At 42.7% G+C, this 19,976-nt stretch overlaps 1 protein-coding gene across 11 annotated transcripts in view; it reads left to right on the top strand.

The window, feature by feature from the left end:
* The window catches only part of EPN1 (epsin 1), a 43,680-nt gene that overhangs the window by 17,137 nt on the left and 6,567 nt on the right, over positions 1–19,976 (top strand). For 3 of the 11 annotated variants that reach the window (XM_087918397.1, XM_087918401.1, XM_087918402.1), the window contains exons 4-9: positions 9,013–9,140; positions 14,244–14,315; positions 15,346–15,432; positions 16,309–16,573; positions 19,108–19,287; positions 19,471–19,569. In XM_087918397.1, the coding sequence (XP_087774523.1) occupies positions 9,013–9,140; positions 14,244–14,315; positions 15,346–15,432; positions 16,309–16,573; positions 19,108–19,287; positions 19,471–19,569 (831 nt within the window). Of the gene's footprint in view, positions 1–9,012; positions 9,153–14,243; positions 14,316–15,345; positions 15,433–16,308; positions 16,574–19,107; positions 19,288–19,470; positions 19,570–19,976 lie in introns of all 11 variants that reach the window. The other 8 variants (XM_087918396.1, XM_026711766.2, XM_087918400.1 and 5 more) reach the window with 5 other exon arrangements.

The following is a 19,976-nucleotide window of genomic DNA, read 5'->3' on the forward strand; positions in this document are numbered from 1 at the left end:
TTTAGGCCTGTGCAAGCATCGCCTGGCAATTCGCCAGCCGAAACAGAGCTGTACTGAGGCCTGCGCAGGCCAAAATGGAGCTGCAGAAGGTCATGTGCAGCTGAGAGGCTGGAGAGGGGACTTCTTGCTAGATCCTTGCATGGTAAGTGACCTGGGAAAGCAGGTTGGGGAGCGGGAAGCAATTGTGGGGAGCATGAGGTATTTCAGTGGGGTGGGGAGGCCTTTTCCAGCAGGTGGCCTGTCCCCCGCCCCCATGGCCTTCCCCACCCTGAAATTCCCATGTGCACTTAACAAGCTGCACGTTCGATTAGCAATATGTGGGTGAAAGGAGGGAATGATTGCATCGAAGGCACAAGATTCACTCCCACGAATCCTTGGGTTACGAATGGAAAGGGAAGGCTCCATTATATTTGTAACTCAAGGACTACCTGTAGTAATCGGTGTATATTAAGGCTTGGCTCTCTATCTCTGGAGCCCAAATCGGAGAACGTAGAAAATATTTTAAAGGTAATTCTTATTTTAAATAAATCCATTTGGATGACCTTAGTTTTTTAGTTGAGTGTATAGATGCTAAGCCAAGAATTCTCATATTCTGGGTCAAGTTTATTTTTCTTCTTACTCCCATTTCTTATTAGAGATTGGTTCTTCTGCGTCAGGTGAGAAAGACCAACATCCAATGAAACTCATTTATTGCTAAAAAGCTTAGGCACAGGAATCTTCTCAACTAAAGCTTGGCAACTCTGTGAAGTTGAAAAAAAGTCAGTGGAATTCAAGGGAGGTTGGATTTAGTCTGCTTGTGGCTACTTAGGAAATGAGGCTAATCCCTCTTTTAACTCCGCCCCCAGATTCTATGTTTCCTTCTCCTACACCATGAATGGCAGTAATACTGTGTTATTTTGTTATAGGATACTATTTTGAAATTATATTTGATTTTTTTGCATGGTATTTTTATGCAAAAAGAAATAAATTTGTTAAAAATTACCTGTTTTATCAAAAACGTCAATTCAGTTGTGGCATTTGGTTTACAAAATTTAAAATTAAAATTTCTAACACAAATTGAAGAATTTCTCATTTCTGCATTGCATAATGAATTGTTGATCACTGGGAAATAGTTACAAGGTACTGACTACCAATTTCGCATTTTTGGAAATACTTCTCTTTATCACTGATGGCTTGGCTTGTAGTTATGCGCTAGTGAAGTTCAGTAATTATTTTAGACACCTATCTTTCATAATGGAAACGTTTTTATTAGCTAGTAAGTAAAAGGCTTTTGTGTTAATAAAAGTTAGCTTGAATCAAGAAAGTATCATGAAAGTTAGATATCTTTAGTTTCCACAGTATTTTTTTTTATTACTGGAGAACCACTCACTGTGGTTTTATCAAAGTACTGCTGGGAATGTGAAGGCAGCAAAATCGTCTGGAAAAAAGTTGTGCAAAGATTCTGTAACTGCTTCATTTGTTATACAATTTAAAATATAATTATTAAAAGTAGGTGATTGGTATTTTTTTAAAACAAACGAACAAATTATTTGCTTCAGGAAATGCATTTTATTTCTTAATTTTTTAATTTTAGTAATGGACTGTATAGTCTATAAGCATTCTGGGTGGCATACAGTAAAAACAGTTGTACAAATCAGACAAACAATAAGAACAAAATCCTCACACAAAGCCCTGAAAAAAAGCAGGGATTAACAGACAATAAACTGGGAGGTCTAGTCTAATGTGGGGCCTGGGGAAGAGCCAGGATTTCAGAACTTTTTGAAACATGGCCAGGTTCTTTGGGGGAGGAAGGGTCAGACATAACTTGTTAAAAACATCTGATTTATGATTTCAGAGGAACACAATATGGCAAAGTTTGAGATTCCCTCATTGCTAAGTTTGTTTGGTTTTTAGCTTGGTGAGTTGTCAGACCCCAAACATTCTGGCTTATAAATTATAGTTTTTGGCCTAACAATATCTGTGGATTGGGTCAGGAATAAATGTCTATGGAGATTCTCAGTCATCCAGGTCATGGTTGTCCCAAAGGTGCTTTTTCAAGAAGCAACTGGAGTTTCTGGTTTTTCTTTGAAGACATTTCACAGATGAACTTCTTGGATGAGAAGAAACTTCTTGGATGAGAAGAAGCTTCTCATCCAAAAAGCTTCTTCAACTGTGACTGGATGGTAGGGAATGGAAGGATTTATACTGTCTGCAAGGACTATAGATCCTCCTTTCCCCACCATCCACTCAGAGCTGAAGAAGCTCTTTGGATGAGAAGTGAAATGTCTTCGAAGAAAAACAAGAAAGACCATTTGCCTCTTGAAAAAGCACCTTTGGGATAGGTCAGGATAAGCCTGTTAATATATCGTATAAACTACCACTGTTTGCTGATATGTGTAGGGTTTGGCCTCTATGATCTTTTCTAGAGGACTTTCCTATTAGTTGGTAAGGATCTAGGACCATGATGGCAAACCTTTTCCACATTGCACGCTAAAAGTGCGTTCGTGTGTGCGTGTTTACGCACCTGCACCCACGATGCAATGTGCACGTGACTCTCCCTCCCCCTGTATATGCGTGCGACCCCATGCACGTGCCCCCCTCCCACCACACACCTATGCGCATGTACACGCGTCTCCCACCCGACAATCAGCTGGCTGGTGGGGGCGCATGCGCAGTGGGGCTATTCCAGGCAACCTCTCGTATGCCATTTCCAACACATGTGCCATAGGTTCGCCATCACAGGTCTAGGACAACTCACTGCGGCCTACTTGCTATGGGGCAACTTGCCATGGGACAAGAGTTACACATATGGAAGAGATGGTGAAATAGAATAATTAAAGAAACAATGCAAAAGGAGGGACAAAATAAAATGTGAATGACAAACAATAAAAATCATTTTTTTAATTATTTTAAATAATTAAATTGAATTGTTGAATTGTCCTGCAGCGAGTTGTCCTGTGGCAAGTTGGCCGCGGTGAGTTGTCCCACAGCAAGTTTTCCCATTCCGAGTTTGTGAGATAGAAGTGTCAGTGGAGCCACACTGTTTTTCCTCAGCAGGCAGTAACAGTTGACTTGGAGGTTTAGAAGAAATGGGGATTGGGCCATGGTGGGCAGTCTCAGCACATGGCGTTGCATGCTCCACATCACAACTCTTTTTCATAGCCTTTGTATAAAATTGATTTGCTTTTTTGCAGAGCCAGCTCGATGTCACTCGTGTCTAGGCTGGGGGGGGGGGGAGGCTGGTCACCAAAAGTTACTTAATTTGAGATTTGGATAAGTTACCTTGGATAAGATCCAATGTAACTTGGACGAGGAAATGGCAGTTCCTGAGAGGACTTCCCTTCTCTAAATAGTATATTACAGAAGTAGGGGGCAGGTGGGAGTGCTGTTGTTGTTTTTTTCATTGGAAGGTACTGAGATAATTAGAATTATTTCAGCTCCATTTCTGATTAAGATCCTATTTGATTGCCCTCTGCTCTGCATATGGTTCATATAAGCTGGGCTTTTGCAAAAAGTGTGGCTGTTTGGATTTGTGGGGAACCAACTTTGTAACACGGCTTATCTTTCTTTGACTTTGCACTTTGGAACTACATTCGCTGCTTTAAAGCTAATTAAGCTAGTCAGTTGGTTTAAAAGAAAACATTCTGGATACAGGTAGTCCTTGACTTACAACAGTTTGTTTAGCGACCGTTCAAAGTTACAATGGCACTGAAAAAAAGTGGCTTACCGGGGGGTGGGGGGGGGGGAGAAAAAAAGAGAACTACCGAAAACATGTGAGGAAATGATGATAGAACTAAATTTGATAGACATGTGGAGGAAATTAAACCCTGAGAAAAAGCAATTTACATTTTACTCCAACCCTCACCAATCATGGACACGAATTGATATGGTGTGGACGAATGGTGAGTTAGTAAATGAATTAAAAGAGATTGAAATTTTACCAAACGAATGGGCAGATCGCAACCCGATTCAGATAGTGTGGAAAGGTAGGAAGAAACCAAGGAAAAGGTGGAGCCTAAATACACAGCTAATTAAAGAGAAAGAATTTATGAATAGACTTGAGGAGGAATTAGATTATTTTTTAAAAGAAAATAATAATGAGGCAACTACGAAACAGAATATTTGGGATACAATGAAGGCAATAATAAGAGGTACAATGATATCATATACCGCTAAAAGAAATAAAGAAAAATATGCCCAACAAAATAAATTAGAACAAAGAATCAAAGAATTAGAAATTCAGCTGCAAAACACCCCAAAAGATTGTAAATTGAAAAAACAGATGATAATAACTAAACATAAATTAAATTTAATCAAACAAGAAGGAATGGTTTCAAAGTTGAATACAGCTAGACAGGTATTTTTTGAACAGGCCAATAAACCAGGAAGGTGGTTGGCCTACCAACTTAAAAAAGAAAAACAAAAAAGATTGATCTACCAATTAATAGATGAGAATGGGGATGCCCAACAAGGGATAGAACAGAAAAAAGAAATTGCATGTAAATTTTTTGAAAATCTTTATAAAAAGGAGAAGGTAAATGAGGACATGATAAGAAACTATTTGGGTATTACTAAAGATAAAATAATCAAGGAGGAGATGAGGAAATGTTAACTAGAGACATTACATGGCCCGAGTTAAAAACAGCAATAGAAAACCAAAAGAAAAATAAAACCCCAGGGGAACTTTATAAGAAAATAGGAGAACAAATAGGATCTCTCATGGTGGCAGTATATAATGAGGTCCTACTAGCAGCAAGAATGCCAGATTCATGGAAGGAGACACTGAGATCGCTGATTCTGAAAGAAGATTCAGATTTATGACTTATACAAAATTATAGACCAATTTCCCTGTTAAATATAAAATATTTACCACAATTATAGCAGATAGATTAAAAAAATATTGAATGAATATATACATAAAGATCAAAACGGATTTTTTCCCAATAGACAAATTAGGAATAATTTAAGAATAGTACTAAGTGTTTTGGAATACTACGAAGCCCACACAGAAAAACAAAAAGCCCTTGTATTCTTGGATGCACAGAAGGCCTTTGACAATCTAAATTGGCAATTCCTAATCCAACAAATTTACAATATGAATTTAGGCACTAAATTTGAAAACATTGTGACTACAATTTATGATTCACAAAAGGCGAATGTTATAATTAATGGAGAGTACATGCGCTCAATAAAAATAGAGAAAGGAGTTAGGCAGAGATGTCCACTATCTTCCCTGCTCTTCATATTATCTTTGGAAACATTGCTTACACGAATTAGACAGAATCCAGGAATAAAAGGGCTGCAAGTTATAAAAGAAGAATATAAACTCCAGTCATTTGTGGATGATATGGTATTTTTCATAGAGGAACCAATTGAAACAGGTCAAGAACTGTTGAAAGAGTTAGATCAATTTGGGAAAGTTGCAGGACTTAAAATGAATAAGGAAAAAATTAAATTAATAACTAAAAATTAACAGAAAAACAAAAACTAAAATTGGAAAGGATAATGGGATTACAAATAGTAGAAAAAGTTAAATACTTAGTTAAATACTTAGGAATTTGATTGATGGCTCAGTGCAAAACTCTAATGGAAAATAATTATAATAAATTATTACAGCAAGTCAAAAAAGATTTAGAGATATGGGTTAAGGTGCAAATTTCCTTATTAGGGAGAATTGCCACTATAAAAATGAACATTCTACCCAAATTTATTTACTTATTCCAAAAAATACCAATAAAATTACATAAAAATTACTTTGTGGAACTTAACAAGATAATCACCAAATTTATTTGGCAAGGGAAAAAACTGAGGATAAACCTAAAGGCAATGCAAGATATGAAGAGCAGGGGAGGTATGGCACTCCCAAATTGGGAATTATACTGTAGTGCAGCCTCCTTACTTTGGTTGAAAGAGTGGGTAAATCTGTCAAATAAAAGGATCTTATTTCTAGAAGACCATGACTTACAGAGGGGATGGCACTGGAAAAATCAAACAGAAGTATTTCCACAGACATATAATTAGAGATTCCTTATTGGCTAATTGGAACAAAATAAAAAATATATATTTAAAAATCCCAATCTGGATCTCAACGATGGAGGCGATACATCCAAATAATCTAGATCTTAATAAAATGATAAAATACAAAAACCTTCTTAATGCGCAAGGAACTTTAAAATCATGGCAAGATCTCCAAGAACAAGGGCTACAAGTAGACCGGTGGGCTTATTTGCAAATTCAAAATAGATATAGCCAGGACAAGAAAATTTTTGGAATTTATGCTAAGCTACAACAATTAGATAAAATCCTATTAGGCCCAGATAAAAAAAAATATAGCTACATTTTATAATTATTTATTAGAGATAGAATTAGAAGAGGAAGTAATCAAAGGCAATATGATAGCTTGAAGTAGAAACATAGGACGTAGCATTACATTATTAGAATGGGAAAAGTTCCGGACAAGGAATAATAAAATTACAAAATCAGCAACATATAAAGAAAATGCCTATAAAATGTTTCATAAATGGCATCTCTTGCCCTCGAAAATTGCAAAAATGTCTCCTAACATGAATCTGAATTGCTGGAAATGTAAAAAGAAACATGGAACATTCTTTCACATGTGGTGGTCCTGCACCAAAGCCCAAAGATACCGGCATAGAATTTAAAAAATGGTTAGGGGAAATAACAGTGGAGCAAATTGAATTAAAACCAGAATTCTTCTTATTGGGGATATTTAATAGACAAATTTCTAAAAAAGTCAAATGTATAATACTGCACATTCTTACTGCAGCTAGAATAACCTTTGTACAGTGTTGGAAACAAGCAGATATCCCAACAGATGAAATGGTCATTCAGAAAATAACAGCCTGTGCAGAGATGGATAAGTTAACCTTAGCACTTAAGGAAAAAGAAACATCAGAATATTATAGAAGCTGGGAATGCTGGTATGACTGGATAGGAAATATATTAGTAAACAATGTAAAATGTAAAAGAGGTAGTAATCATATACTTGCAATAAGAAGTATTTCTAAATATATCACCAATATTGATAACAAACAAGGAACCATAGACTGTCGATAATAAAATTGCTAGTTTTTAATCGTTTTTTTCCTTTTCCCTTTTTTTCTGTGTGTTGTGTATGAGTTTGTTTGACATTTTAGTTGTATAATTAATAAAGTTTGTTTAAAAAGAAAAAAAGAAAAAAAGTGACTTATGAACATTTTTCACACCTACGTCCACTGAGGTACCCCTGTGGTCATGTGATCAAAATTCAGATGGTTGCAGTGTGATCACCCTTTTGCGAGTTTCTGACAAGCAAAATCAGTGGAGAAGCCAGATTCACTTAACAGCCATGTCACTAACTTAACAACTGCAGTGGTTCACTTAATAACTGTGGGAAGAAATGTCACTAAAAAGTGGGATAAAACTCACTTAAACGATTACCTTGTTTAGCAAGATAAATTTGAGGCTCAATTGTGGTTGTAAGTCAAGGACTATCTGTAATTTCAGGAGGAGAAATACATATAAAAACCTACACGTTCCAGCTTTTCTGTTCTATTACATCTTTCCCTATTTTTTATTAAAATAAAATAATTGTAGAGCCCATTGGCTTTCTGTGTATAAGCTAGAGTTAATTAGTGGACATTTTCATGCTGTTGATCAGCACTGTGTCTTTGAAATGGTGCTTTAAATTGCAATAAAGAGCAGTTTAGAAATAATCACCTCATTTCATTTTTGAAGGAACCCCATCTGGGAGATGGGACTCTGGATAGCTCCTAGGGCCTGGATATCGGAATGGCTGCTTGCTTCCAGTCATATCTGCCCACAAAATACATTCTGACAGAGTAGGTGCACTCCAGATCCCTTCTATTAAATATTGTCCTCTTGGGAGACCAAGAAAATACGCTTTGTCCTCTTCTGGAACAGCATCCTGCCAGAGATAAGGATGGCGCCCTCTCTCCCAGGGTTCCAGAAAGCTTCAAAAATCTGGCTTTGGTCCTAAGACTGCAGTTGATATATCATTACTTGCCTAGGATCCCTGCCTTGTTTTGTTTCTGTTGTCTGTAAGATTATTTTAGTCTGTACTGTCCATTTAGTTTAATGCTTTTATGGGGTTATTTTAAATAGTGGCGAAACTTAATGAAAAAAATAAATCTTTGCCCTACTTCACCATTCCAGAAAGCCCCAGATAGATAATCCAGAAAATGACTATTCATAGTAAGCTTGATGGCTGAAGAAAAATGTGAAGCAGAGTCTTTGAGTCTGTTCCGCCGTCTCTAGGGACCAGCTGCTTCAAGCCTGGAAATTGCAGGATCTTGTTTTCACTGGATCCCAGATGGAATTCAAAGCTTAGGAAATGGAGACATGCTGTACAACCCATACTGGGATTTGCTTAGTCTTGAAGGCTTTTAGCTGTTTCTGCAATTATGTTTTTACTTCTTCTGTTGTTTTGATTAGTGATTATCAGTTTTAGATGATTTTAAGTATTTCCTCTGGAGTCTGGATCATCTTGCTAACCTGCACTTCCGGCTCAGCAGCTGTAGGAGAAATGTAACGAACAAATTGTAAATGAAAATGTGGTACTTCATGAAAGTTACCACAATAGCGTAGCACTTAGACTTATATTCCGCTTCACAGTGCTTTACAACTCTCTCCAAGGCGTTTACAGAGCCGGCATATTGCCCCCAACGAAACTGGGTTCTCATTTTACTGACCTGGGAAGGCTGAGTCAACCTTGAGCCAGTCAGGATCGCACCCCTCGCAGTCAGCAGAATTAACCTGCAATACTGCACTCTAACCACTGCACCACCAGCGTACGTAGATTTGCCGTAAAATTGATCAAGTTCTGTGATAAAGGCAATCACAGATAAGGACGGAGTGAGAGGCTGTGTATTTGCATTTGTTCAGGAGAAATATCTATCAATCGTCATCTCCTTTCTGCAACGTCACCCTACAGATTTGCTCTGGTCCTCCAACTGAGGTTGGAAAGATCTTCATTCTGGACCAACTGTCTCCTGTCCTGTTCTCCTTTTTCAGCTTCTTCTGCTTCATCGTCTTTGGCAAATGCCCCAGTAGAAGCAGAGCAAGCATGGCCCCAGAGCAGCGGGGAAGAAGAGCTGCAGCTACAGCTGGCACTGGCCATGAGTAAAGAGGAAGCGGAGCAGGTAAGCGCCAAGGTAAATCTGCCACTGGAGGCTCTTTGGATTCACAGAGGGGGGCAAAGAATGGGCAAATTGTCATTGTCTGATGGGATATAAAATACTGTATATTTCAATGGGGTGGGGGGGCTGTTATTTGGTGTGAAAATTCTCATTTGAATCTATTGAAGCTTAAAAGAACTGTCATGTGGAAGAATATAAAACTTTATTAGATCAGGAACACTATTTTGATTTGGGGCCATTCTTCTTTTTCTCTGTAGGAAAAAACATCTCCAGAAGTTTCCTCTCCCCACCTCAAAGTCTAGCTGGTTGAAAAATTGAGCAGCTGTAGACTTGCATAGGTTATTCTAGCTCAGCAGTCTCAACTTCATGACATTTAAGAGCTGTGGATTTCCACTCTCAGAATTCCACAGCCAGAATGTTGGTTGAGGGATTCTGGGAGTTGAAGTCCACACACTTCAAGTTGCTGAGGTTGAGGAACATGGCTACAGGCCATGAAGAGAATCAGAAATAGAGCCTGCAGGCTTTAAAATTTGTTCCCTTATTTATTTTCCACCCTGGAGAGTGATGTTGTGGACTTTGCATTAAATCTAATCTCAAAACATAGCCTGGTCTGTATAGCCAGAAAGGTTGGGGACCAATGTGCTTAGGCGCTTGAGATCATTTTTAAAGTCCCCCACCCCCCCCACCCCTGATGAGAAAAAAGGTTTATGAATGGTAAACTCCAGGTATTCAATGACTCACCTCCTTTTGATGGTTGTTCAGTGCCAAAAAATAAGTACAGGTGTTCTTTTTGCTACAACAGTAATTGGGGTCTAAATTCCTGTCACTGAATGAACAGTCATAAAGTACAATATCACTTTACCTCATCGTTCAGCAATGAGAATCCCAGCAGTTCCCGCTGTTAATAGAGTCCCAAAGTTCGTTAGGCAGGGACCCACCCCAATCCAAGGGATTCCTGGCTTGGCCCCTCCCAGCCCTGAGCCTTAGTAACCGAAGGGACTGCCCCTTTGGCTCCCCCACCGCCTGTCTCCCCCCCGCCCCGTCTCTGCTGTTTTTGGCCACCCTACAGTCCACCACCTGGGAAGAAACCCAGCTGTGATTTGGACAAGGCTGCATGTGGCCCTGGGAAGAAAACCTAGCGCGGCCAGCAGCTACATCATGAAGGGCCAGGCCAGATGCGCCTTGTCAACAGTGGATGGAAGAAGATGGGGAAGGCCAGCCGGGAGCAGCAGAGCTGGCAGGGTGAAGGGAACGCAGGCTGGCAGGCCAAATGGCGCCCAGGGCCTGCAGAACCCAGAGTGGCAGGACCAACAGAGCTGGTGGAGGGCAGGGCAGCCAAAATGGCAGAGATGGTGCCAAGAGGAATTGGTAGGGAGGAGTTGAAAAGCACCCTTCCAGTTATTTGTTGGTGGTGGTCTACAAAGTCCCTGAATTTTGATCACATAATCAGAGCAGGGGCAGTGGAATGGCCGTATCTTTGGGGACTGGGCAGTAACATTCACTCACTGCTGTCGTAATTTCAAACGGTTGCTGATCTTCAACTTTGTTTCCACTGTATTATGCTGCTGCTTTATCAGCAATTATTAATTACTTTCAATTCTGCTGTGCATTTGTTGCCCTATTTTTTAATTCAAAAATTAAAATTAATTCAAAAAATTAAAAAGCTTAAAAGATGATAGCGAGGAAGTCTCTGGTTTTAATCATTTAAAGGTTTTAAAAGGGTAGATTAATTTTATTTTGTTTTCTGAAGGCTATTTTAATCAGCTTGGATTCAGTTTGAATAATCAAATGGATTTTATGCATTGATTTTTCAGATCAGATCAATTTAGAAAATTGATTTGAAATTGCCTTCAAATCAGATGATTTGAGTTGAAGCTGTCACATAGGCTGATGCTGAAGGGGCTTAAAGAGGGCTCATAGGTAAATGGCCAGTGCCCAATTGAATGACAACTGCACCAAAAAGCAGCAGTAGAATGTATGTGTGTGTCACTAATTAATCAAAAAGAGCCAAAAATGGCTGATAGTTGCGGTAGATTGCAATGTCTAGAGGGAGTCAGATTTGAGGAAGAAATATTTTTTTAAAATAGGCTGTTTTATTAGGCAGCTTTCCCTCTTCTGATGTCTTCCAGATGTGTTGGACTGTAGCTCTCACATTATGGCTTTGTGTTATGTGCAGAACAGACTGATGCAGACTTGAAGCTGTTGAGAGTCATGGATCTGGTTTAACAATTATGCCTGCGGGATAGAGAGAGTTGTGGAAGGGGGTTAATACTGTCAGTTCCTTCAGCTGTTGCTCCTCTTAAAGAGTGTGATCCCTGTTTAAAATGTCTCGACTGGAGCCCTTAGAGTGCCAGCTAAGGAAGCTGAATGTTGATAGGGATTGTTCTGAGCATAATCGAGCTTCGAAGTAAGTATTTTGTAATGCATTTGGTCAAGATAAGGGATGAATTGCTGTCCAGAAATCTTCCAATGCCATTGGAAGTGAAGTCAGTCACCATAGTCTTCTGGATCAGCTTCGAGCGGTGGGATGGCCAGTATGGGGGTGTTCTGTCTTTCCTTCTTCCTCCAGGGCTGGTTCCAGTTTATATGGATAGGGGAGGAGACCCCCAGCCTGTGACTCCACCTACATGGGGCTCAGTGCTTTCTTCTCTCCTGTTTAATGTCTGCCTGAAGCCCCTGGGTGAGATCATCCTTTTATTTGGGATGAGGTGTATCATAAGTGTACAGATGATACCCAGCTATCTATCTCCACTCTGGGCCATCTGAGCGATGCTGTGGAGGTCTTATTGATGTTGGGAGACTGGATGGAGAGCAAGAAACTTTGGCTCAGCCCTAGTGACTTTAGGTTTTAGGATCCCCTTGTTCTGGGGACTTTCCATCACTTGTTCCAGATGGGATTACCCTGCTGAAGACAGATCCCATACACAGTTTGGAGGTCTCCCTGGACTGGTGGCTCCCACTCAAGGAGGCAGCCACGGCTAGGAAGGCATTGTACAGCTTCATGTCGCACATCGGTGGCGCTGACTCCCATGGTCAGCTGGGGAATTGTGGGAATTGAAGTTCACAAGTCTTAAAATTGCCGAGATTGGAAACTCCTGGTTTAACGATGCACTTTTATCTACCTTTCCTCTGTTGTAGTTTTCCTAGCCCCTCCCTCTCCTAAGAAGCCTGCCTTCTCCACCAAATGGACCACTCTTGGGAAAAAAGATGCGCTCACGCACTCTGCCTAGGTGAAGCGAAGCCCCAGACTCTGTTGGTGATGATTAATTCTCCTCAGGACTTCTGCTGTCCAACCACTGTCTGTTTCCATCACTGAGCTGAGTGGCTCTTCTGGCACTTCCAACATGGCTCTCCAAGCATTCACCTCCTTCCCGGTTGTCTGTGGAGATTCCCAGTCTTCCAGGTCATAGTTGTCTCAAAGGTGCTTTTTCCCTGAACTGATGAAGCTTCTTGGACGAGAAGTAAAACGTTTCCTTCTCCTTCCTCATGGAAAAAGGAAAAGCCCAGTTGCCTTTTGAAGAAGAAAAAAGCACCTTTGAGACTCCTCCCCAGGGCCCTCTTGTCGGCTCCTTTCTGTCCCTGTGGCTCTTTCCAGAGGAAGTTGGTCCCCTGTGCTCACTCCCCAACCCCAATAACCCCATCCCACTTTGTCCTCTTTTATTTTCAGCTCCTTGTTTATTTTTTGGCACTTCCTTCCCATTTCCCTTGACACCCCCCACCCCCCCCTCCCATGCCGCATTTCCTCCTACTCCACCCTGTCGTTCATAAAGGGAAAGCAAATAAATTCTCATAGAGATATTAATTAAGATCTGTGCCATTGTGCTAGGTTTCTTAAAATACTATTTACTATTAAGGAAAGATGTCTAGGTAACAGGACCACACACCTACACAGAGAGAAGTCTAGCCCATAGCATGGGCTATTTTCCCTCCTCTTGACCCCATCAGTTTTCCGCCTCTGTTATGTTTGTATGAAAAAGTGATTCCTTTTTTATTTGAGGGCTTGGGACGATGTGATCAGGAAAGCTGGGATAAGGAGAAATATTTCTCCATAGAGCTTGTGCAAGGAGATTTCCCTTCTCCCGTGCCTATAGACAGAAGGAGTGAATGTCGGCCAACTTCTTCCCTCCTCCTCTCTTCTGACAGCTCACTTACCAAATCCAGTTTCTGGTTCCCTGTAGCTACCAGGCTGATGCTTCACGGACATGGAGACTAGCATAAAAATAGGTCTTTCATCTCCCACAGAGAAGGCCTCCCGTTTTCTAGATACCATCAGGTTGTGGCCCTTGTTCCACCGTGTTGGAAAAGCATAGGGAGAGCTGACAGATGAGCGTCACAGGGCTCTTGAACTTGGTTTCTTCATAGTCTGTTCATTTGAATTTCAGCCTTCTTTACCTGGTGGCTCGCTAGAGGGGTTGGATTTCGGTTCCCATCATTTATGGAAGTAGATGTCCATCACATGTGAACATACCTGATTGGGAAGGGTGATCCTGCCTAAAGGGTTGGAAAGTGATGGACCTGTGCAGACATATTTTTCTACATATCATGATACAGTTCCAATACAATTTACTTTTGCTTACTAGAATACTACTTCAGGCTTGGAGTGCTTTTGAAATTTTTGTGAGGATGTTGAATTGTAATCAGGAAGAGAAGTTACACCTTGCAAGTATACCTAGCACTGGTTCAGCCAATTTTCAGGGAAATGGAATTACTCTATGTGGGTCCTTGGTGCTCTCTGAGCTTGGTTGTTATCTTGCAGTCATTTCATTACCCAACTAGGTAACATCATCACGGCTAGAAGGGGCTTTACACTGATAATATTATCTAATTGGGTAATGAAATATCTGCAAGAAAACTGCCAAGCTTGGAGAGCACCAAGCACCCCACAGTTCAGTCCTGAGGTATAAATATTCTTTCAGAAACTAAATACATTGGGCAGTTCAAAATCTGGGAGGTGATGGGCTAGTTGATTGGATTGGGCTTTTGCAACCCAATGTGGAAATAGTTTTGAGAATTGGAGATACCCTTCGTCTGTCTGTCTTCTCCTCCTTCCTCTCCATGTGTCAAACTCCATTCCATGCCTCTTATGTTGTGTTTCTTCCCTCCCAGCCCCCTGCAGTGGCCGACGAAGACCTACAGCTCCAGCTAGCCCTTAGCTTGAGCAAAGAGGAGCACGACAAGGTTAGACTGCTATCATGCCACCCCACTCAGTTCTTCCTGAAATAATCAACTAAACTACTTTCTTTGAGCTAGTCTTGACCTCTCACACTTTCCTAACTAACATGGCATTCTCTGCCTCCCCAAGTCCCCACCCAAAGCAGAGCGATGGCGGAAATCTCTCTTTCAGCTTTAGGCCTCACTTATTGTCCGCTACCTGGTGAATTATCCGTTCTTCAGTTGGCCAGTTCCCAAGTTTCTCCCAGGGAGAGGCTTAGTAAGAAAAACCAGTCAATCCAGGTATCTTAAGCTTGACCGAGCTATGACTTGAACTCAGGCCTTCTAAACGTTTGATGAGAGTCTGCAGAAGCTTGGACACAATGTCCTGGAAGAAAAATGTACCTATGAGTTGGTGATGGGGAAAAGGGATCAGACACTCAATTGAAAAAGAAGCCCGTTTGGAACAAAGAGTTTGAATTCTTGATGTCTTTTCGGGTGTCTTTTCTCACCTTATCTGAAGGTGAAGTGGAAAGGCCAGAAAAAGAAGACCTTGAGTGTGTTATCTCTCGATGATGCTGGATTCGTCCAGTAGATGAAAGATAAAATACTAGAAATTCAGCCAGCAGGAATCCTGGAATGACAAGTTAACGCTGAGATCGCTGGGCACCTTGAGGGTCATATATTTAGTTTGGGGCCTGAGGGAGTTGTAGTGAACAGAAGATGCTTCCACTTGGACTCCACTCTTACGAAGTATTGGCAAAAGCAACCGAAATTCAGGATTCCAATTATTTGGGAGGAACTAGTTTGTTGGAGGGTTAGAACAGCATCTTGCTCACTTCTCTCTCTCTCTCTCTCGGATGTTTTTTTTTTTCCTGAAGATAACTTTTCAAAACAGAAACGGTAGCAGATGCTTCAAACTTGATCTGATACCTGGCCAAGCTGCTGCTCCATCTATATTCTGGCTCTTGCTCTCTCCTTGACAGAGGTGAGTAACCACCTGTCACTTTGTACTGCCTCCGTTAATGCCTCTGTCCTTTTCACAATCCTCTTACAGGAAGAGCGGATCCGGCGCGGGGATGACCTTCGCCTCCAGATGGCCATTGAAGAGAGCAAAAAGGAGACAGTCCCTGCTAAGGAGGAGGTGAGGCGGAAGAGGCAGGCTGGGAGCTGCCAACCGTGATAGTTAAACAGGGTCTCCCATGGGAAGGGGTAAAGAGGGTGGGAGGAGAGCAGCGTGAAGCAGCAAACAATTCCCTTTGTGCTCCGTGGGGTCAACTCCAAGAGGTATCTGGCTGGCAGTTTCTGAATACTCAAGTAGAAGACCTGTCAGGCACAAGTAACTACAGCGTGTCCCCGGAAATAAGCCTCAGCCTGTTTATGTTTGCACCTAATATAAGCCCTACTCCAAAAATAAAGCCTAGTGAAGGGGGTGGGTGTGACCATAATAGGAGGAGGAGGAGGCAAGCGCACGTGGGCCAACAGTGTCTGGCAGCAGCTGCAGCCCTCACAATAGAGGCGAGTTAAGTATCCGTGCAAGCAGCAGGCAAAAGCAGAGACAGGCGATCCAGCTGCACTGAGAAGATTGCGGGAAAGCCGAGTGGTGGCAGACCGGAGTTGTGGGCGGCTTGTCTTCAAGTCTCTCAACTTGCCTGCAGCCCACACAGGTTGTCAGAATCGCCTGCCTACCTTCCGCTCTGTGCCTTCCATTCTATGCAGTCTCAGAGTGTGCCGACCAAGGGACCGGTGAGCTGCAGCAGCTTCTGGATACCATCGGTCTCCATGCGCTTGTGTGCGCTGGGGGCAGGGCACCCAGGTGGGCTAATCACCCTGAATTTATGTTTCCCCCCAAAAATAAGCCCTAGTGCTTATTTTGGAGCCCCGAAAGAAAACAAGACTGGGTCTTACATTACGAACCAGGGAAAGGGAAGAAACCACTGGATGTTGACTGGAAAAGTGAAGGTGCACTACAGTTTTTCTCTTCCCCACTACAACCTTTCTCGCTTTCTCCATCACCCAGTCATCCTTGATGGACCTTGCCGATGTCTTCACTGCTCCACCGCCTGCTGATCCATGGGGCGCTCACGCTCCTCCTGCTGACCCTTGGGGTGGCGCTGCCACAGTTGTACCCACAGCTCGTACGGACCCGTGGGGACCCCCTGCTGCTGCTGCTGCCGCAGCCCCTGCAGGAGATCCATGGGGAACTTCTGCAGCGCCTCCGGTACCCCCTTCGGACCCCTGGGGAGCCCCCCCAGCTGCCAGTGCTGACCCCTGGAAGGCCGAAGGTAAGATCCAAATCTGGGCAGGATCAGACGTTTGAAACATTCTTCATCACCGTTACTTTTTAATGATGCGCTTGTGTGGGGTTCCTCTTCTGAAAAGATCTTTTAAGAAGAGGGGGTGAGCAACATGGGGTCCCTCTGCATTTCATAAGAACCGTGGAGGAGGCTGTTTACGACAGCTGCCTCCTCTGCTACGAGCTGCTTGGTGGAGCGTAGAGAAAAGAGTGTGGAGCAGAGGTACATAACTATGGCAACTTCACAACCTGTGGACTTCAACTCCCAGAACTCCTGGCTGGCTCAGGAATTCTGGGAGTTGAAGTCCTCAGGTTGTAAAGATGCCATACTTAGCCACCGCTGATGTGGAGTATAAAGTTGTGATAAAAAGAAAATGGGGGTATTAGAAACCATCCCATCTTTTGGTTCTGTCGCCCCCCTCCTGCTTCCTTTATCCCTTCCCAGCATGCAGCTTCCCACAGATTACCTTCCTGTGAATTGACTCTTTGCAGATGCAGAAAGGCTGCCTGGGCCTTTTCAGACATGAAGGGTGTGTGTGTGTGGGGTGGGGGGGAACGTTTCAGTCAGGTCAGGTCAGCACCAGACTAGGTGAGCCCTTCTTTTATGCTGTCTTCAGTCCCAGGATGAAGGGCATCGTCATTCCCAGGATTCCTCCTGGCTCTACAACCATGGCGCCTCTCTGCCTCTCATTTTTAATAAAGCGGTTCCCTGGGGTTTGCCCTAAAAGCCAATTCTCTCTTTATCCATTGAAAGAAAGAGGCCTTAGAGGTGCCGCGCAGACCCCACTTAACCGGAGATCCAGTTCTATTCTTAGCATTCCTACAGAAAGACGCTTGGCAGATATTTAATGTTTGTCCTTTATTGCACCCAATAAAGGACCCTTTTTAAGGGGTGTAACCACAGCTATAGGCCATATGGCCTCACTTAAGATTTGGGAAAAAGCATTACAAGTACTCCTCGATTTACAGCTGGTTGCTTGATGGGCTACTTACAACACATTTTTAAAGTTATGATGGATGCATACTCCACATACCCCCTACCACCACGGTGACATGATCACATTTTGGGCATTTGGCAATTAGCTTATGGCACTTAATTAATTATGGCAATTAACTTATGGCTGTTTGCAGCATCCCAGGATGACTTGACTGCATTTTACAACATATTGTTGCTAATTTCTAGCAGTTACTTCCAGTTTCTGGCAAAAAAAAAAAATGCCCATTGGAGAAAATGGATTCTCTTGATGACTGCCACATTTGCTTAATGTCCGACACAGAAAATGTCAAAAAAAATCAGGTCCAGTCACATGTTCAACCACAGTTCAATTTTGATTGGGAGAACTACCTGTATTAAATCGGCAGTTCTAGTTTTTCCTAATAATTTCACAAATGGAATTTCTCTTTTTTTAGAGCAAGCTCATGCTGGATTAATTTTTTTTTAAATCAATCTGTTCACTTTGACCCCAAGATCCTGGTTAGTCATTCCCTGTTCAGGCCTCTTTAACAAATATATTTTGTGCCAACACATGTCCCTTTAATTTAATTACATTTAACTGCATTTGCTGTTTGAAGCCCATTTATCTCCAAAACGGGAACCCTTTGAAACCTCTTGATTTAACACCAAGCTCTGAACCGTTTGCTGTCAATCGTTTGCGCTTATCCCTCGTTCCAGATCATTGGAATATCGAATAAAAAGTGTTGGTCCCAGCACCTGTTGCTGGAGGGCAGATGTTTTGCACATCTTTGCACAACTGAGAATTGCTCATTTATTTTTACCACTTGTTTCATTTCTTTAACCAGTCCCTGAGCGTATCTGCAGTCTTAACCCATGGGAGCTGAATTTGCTCAAGATCAGGGGTCTCCAAACCTGTCAACTTGAAGACCTATGGACTTCAATTCCCAGAATTCATGCTGGCTGAGGAATTCTGGGAGTAGAAGTCTGCAAGGCTTCAGGTTGCTATGCTTGAAGGCTCATGCTCAAGACCCTTGGCGAGGGATTTTTGAAAATCCAAGTGCACAGTATCTCTTAGATATCTTGTCCACACACTTGTCCCCACTGTCCCAAAACTCCAAAAGGTTCAGAGGATCACTCACCTTTTGGGAGCCACGTTGGCTTATTTTTAATCACTACTTTCTCTTTCCTGTGAGCCCCTTCTAGTCAGCACCAGTCTATCTAACAGGGAAGGCCATTTCCTTCGCTTGCGTTAAACCCCTTTGCAGTTTGACCAGTGGAAATCATGCTCTCCTCTACGGTCATTCAGAATGCAGAAGAGCAGTGTCAGGAGAGATCTGGAAGTTCTTCTACTTCAAACCTCGGTCTGCTCAAGCAGGAGACCTGCCCATTTTGGACAAACGTCTGTTCAGTCTCTTCTTTAAAACTTCCACCGATTGAGCCTTATTTTGGCCACCTCACCTCTCAAAGCCCTGCTGTGTTTCCCTTGTCCGCTCGGATCTAAACATGCCGTCACTGCTAGACAGGCAGTTCTTGAATTCCACCTCTGGCATGGTTCGTTTTCTTCCCAGGTGGGACTTCTGTGGGGCCTACAACAGCACCACCCACAGACCCGTGGTCCTCCAGCACGGTTCCCACATCCCAAGGACAGCCTCCTCCTCCTCCTCCTTCTGATCCTTGGACTCCAGCGTCCACTTTTTCAGATCCCTGGGGGGGCTCCCCTTCTAAGCCTAGCACCAATGGCATGGCAGGTAAGGATGAAGGGAACAGGAGGGGCTTGGGGACCAAGTGCCGGGGGAGGGGCCAGTATTTCTCACTGGGTCAGCTGAAAGGGAAGGGCTCCTACTTCAGACTTGGAGTAGAGGGCCTTTTGCCTGCTCCCAGCTAATCCTTCTCCCCCTTCCTTCCTCTTGTGTGCCCTGTTCCTCTCCCAGCTGTCAGAGGCTTTGAGCAGTTTGATGACAGGGACAGGGATGAATTCTCTGATTTTGACAGCCTGCGCCCAGCACTGCCCAAATCTGGAAGCAGCACAGGTCAGCCTTGCTCCCCCCACCCTTTCCCGTTCCTTTTCCCTTTCCTAGGCATGGTTCCTAGTGCTTCGCCCCAGTGTGTTTTTCAGTCTTGGCAGCTTGAAGATGTATGGACTTCAACTCCAAGAATTCTCCAGCCAGCATGGCTGCCTGGGGATTTTGGGGGAATTGAAGTCCATGCATCTTCAGGTTTGCCATGCTTAGAGAAACACAGCTCTTACCTCCCTTTCCTCTAACCTGTCCAGGCCTGTGGTTTGTGGACTAGATGATCTCTAGCTCCCCTGGCATGGGAGGGAATTTGCATGCTCCTCCCTTTGATTCTCTCCCTCCCTATCTCCTCTAATCTTGTTTGGACAGTGGCTTTCCAAACTACTGTGTTTTTGGGACCATAAGACGCTCCTGACCATAAG

Source organism: Pseudonaja textilis, chromosome Z (genome assembly GCF_049901715.1).
Source record: "Pseudonaja textilis isolate UNSWEBS1 chromosome Z, rPseTex1.2, whole genome shotgun sequence".
Taxonomy (NCBI): domain Eukaryota; kingdom Metazoa; phylum Chordata; class Lepidosauria; order Squamata; family Elapidae; genus Pseudonaja; species Pseudonaja textilis.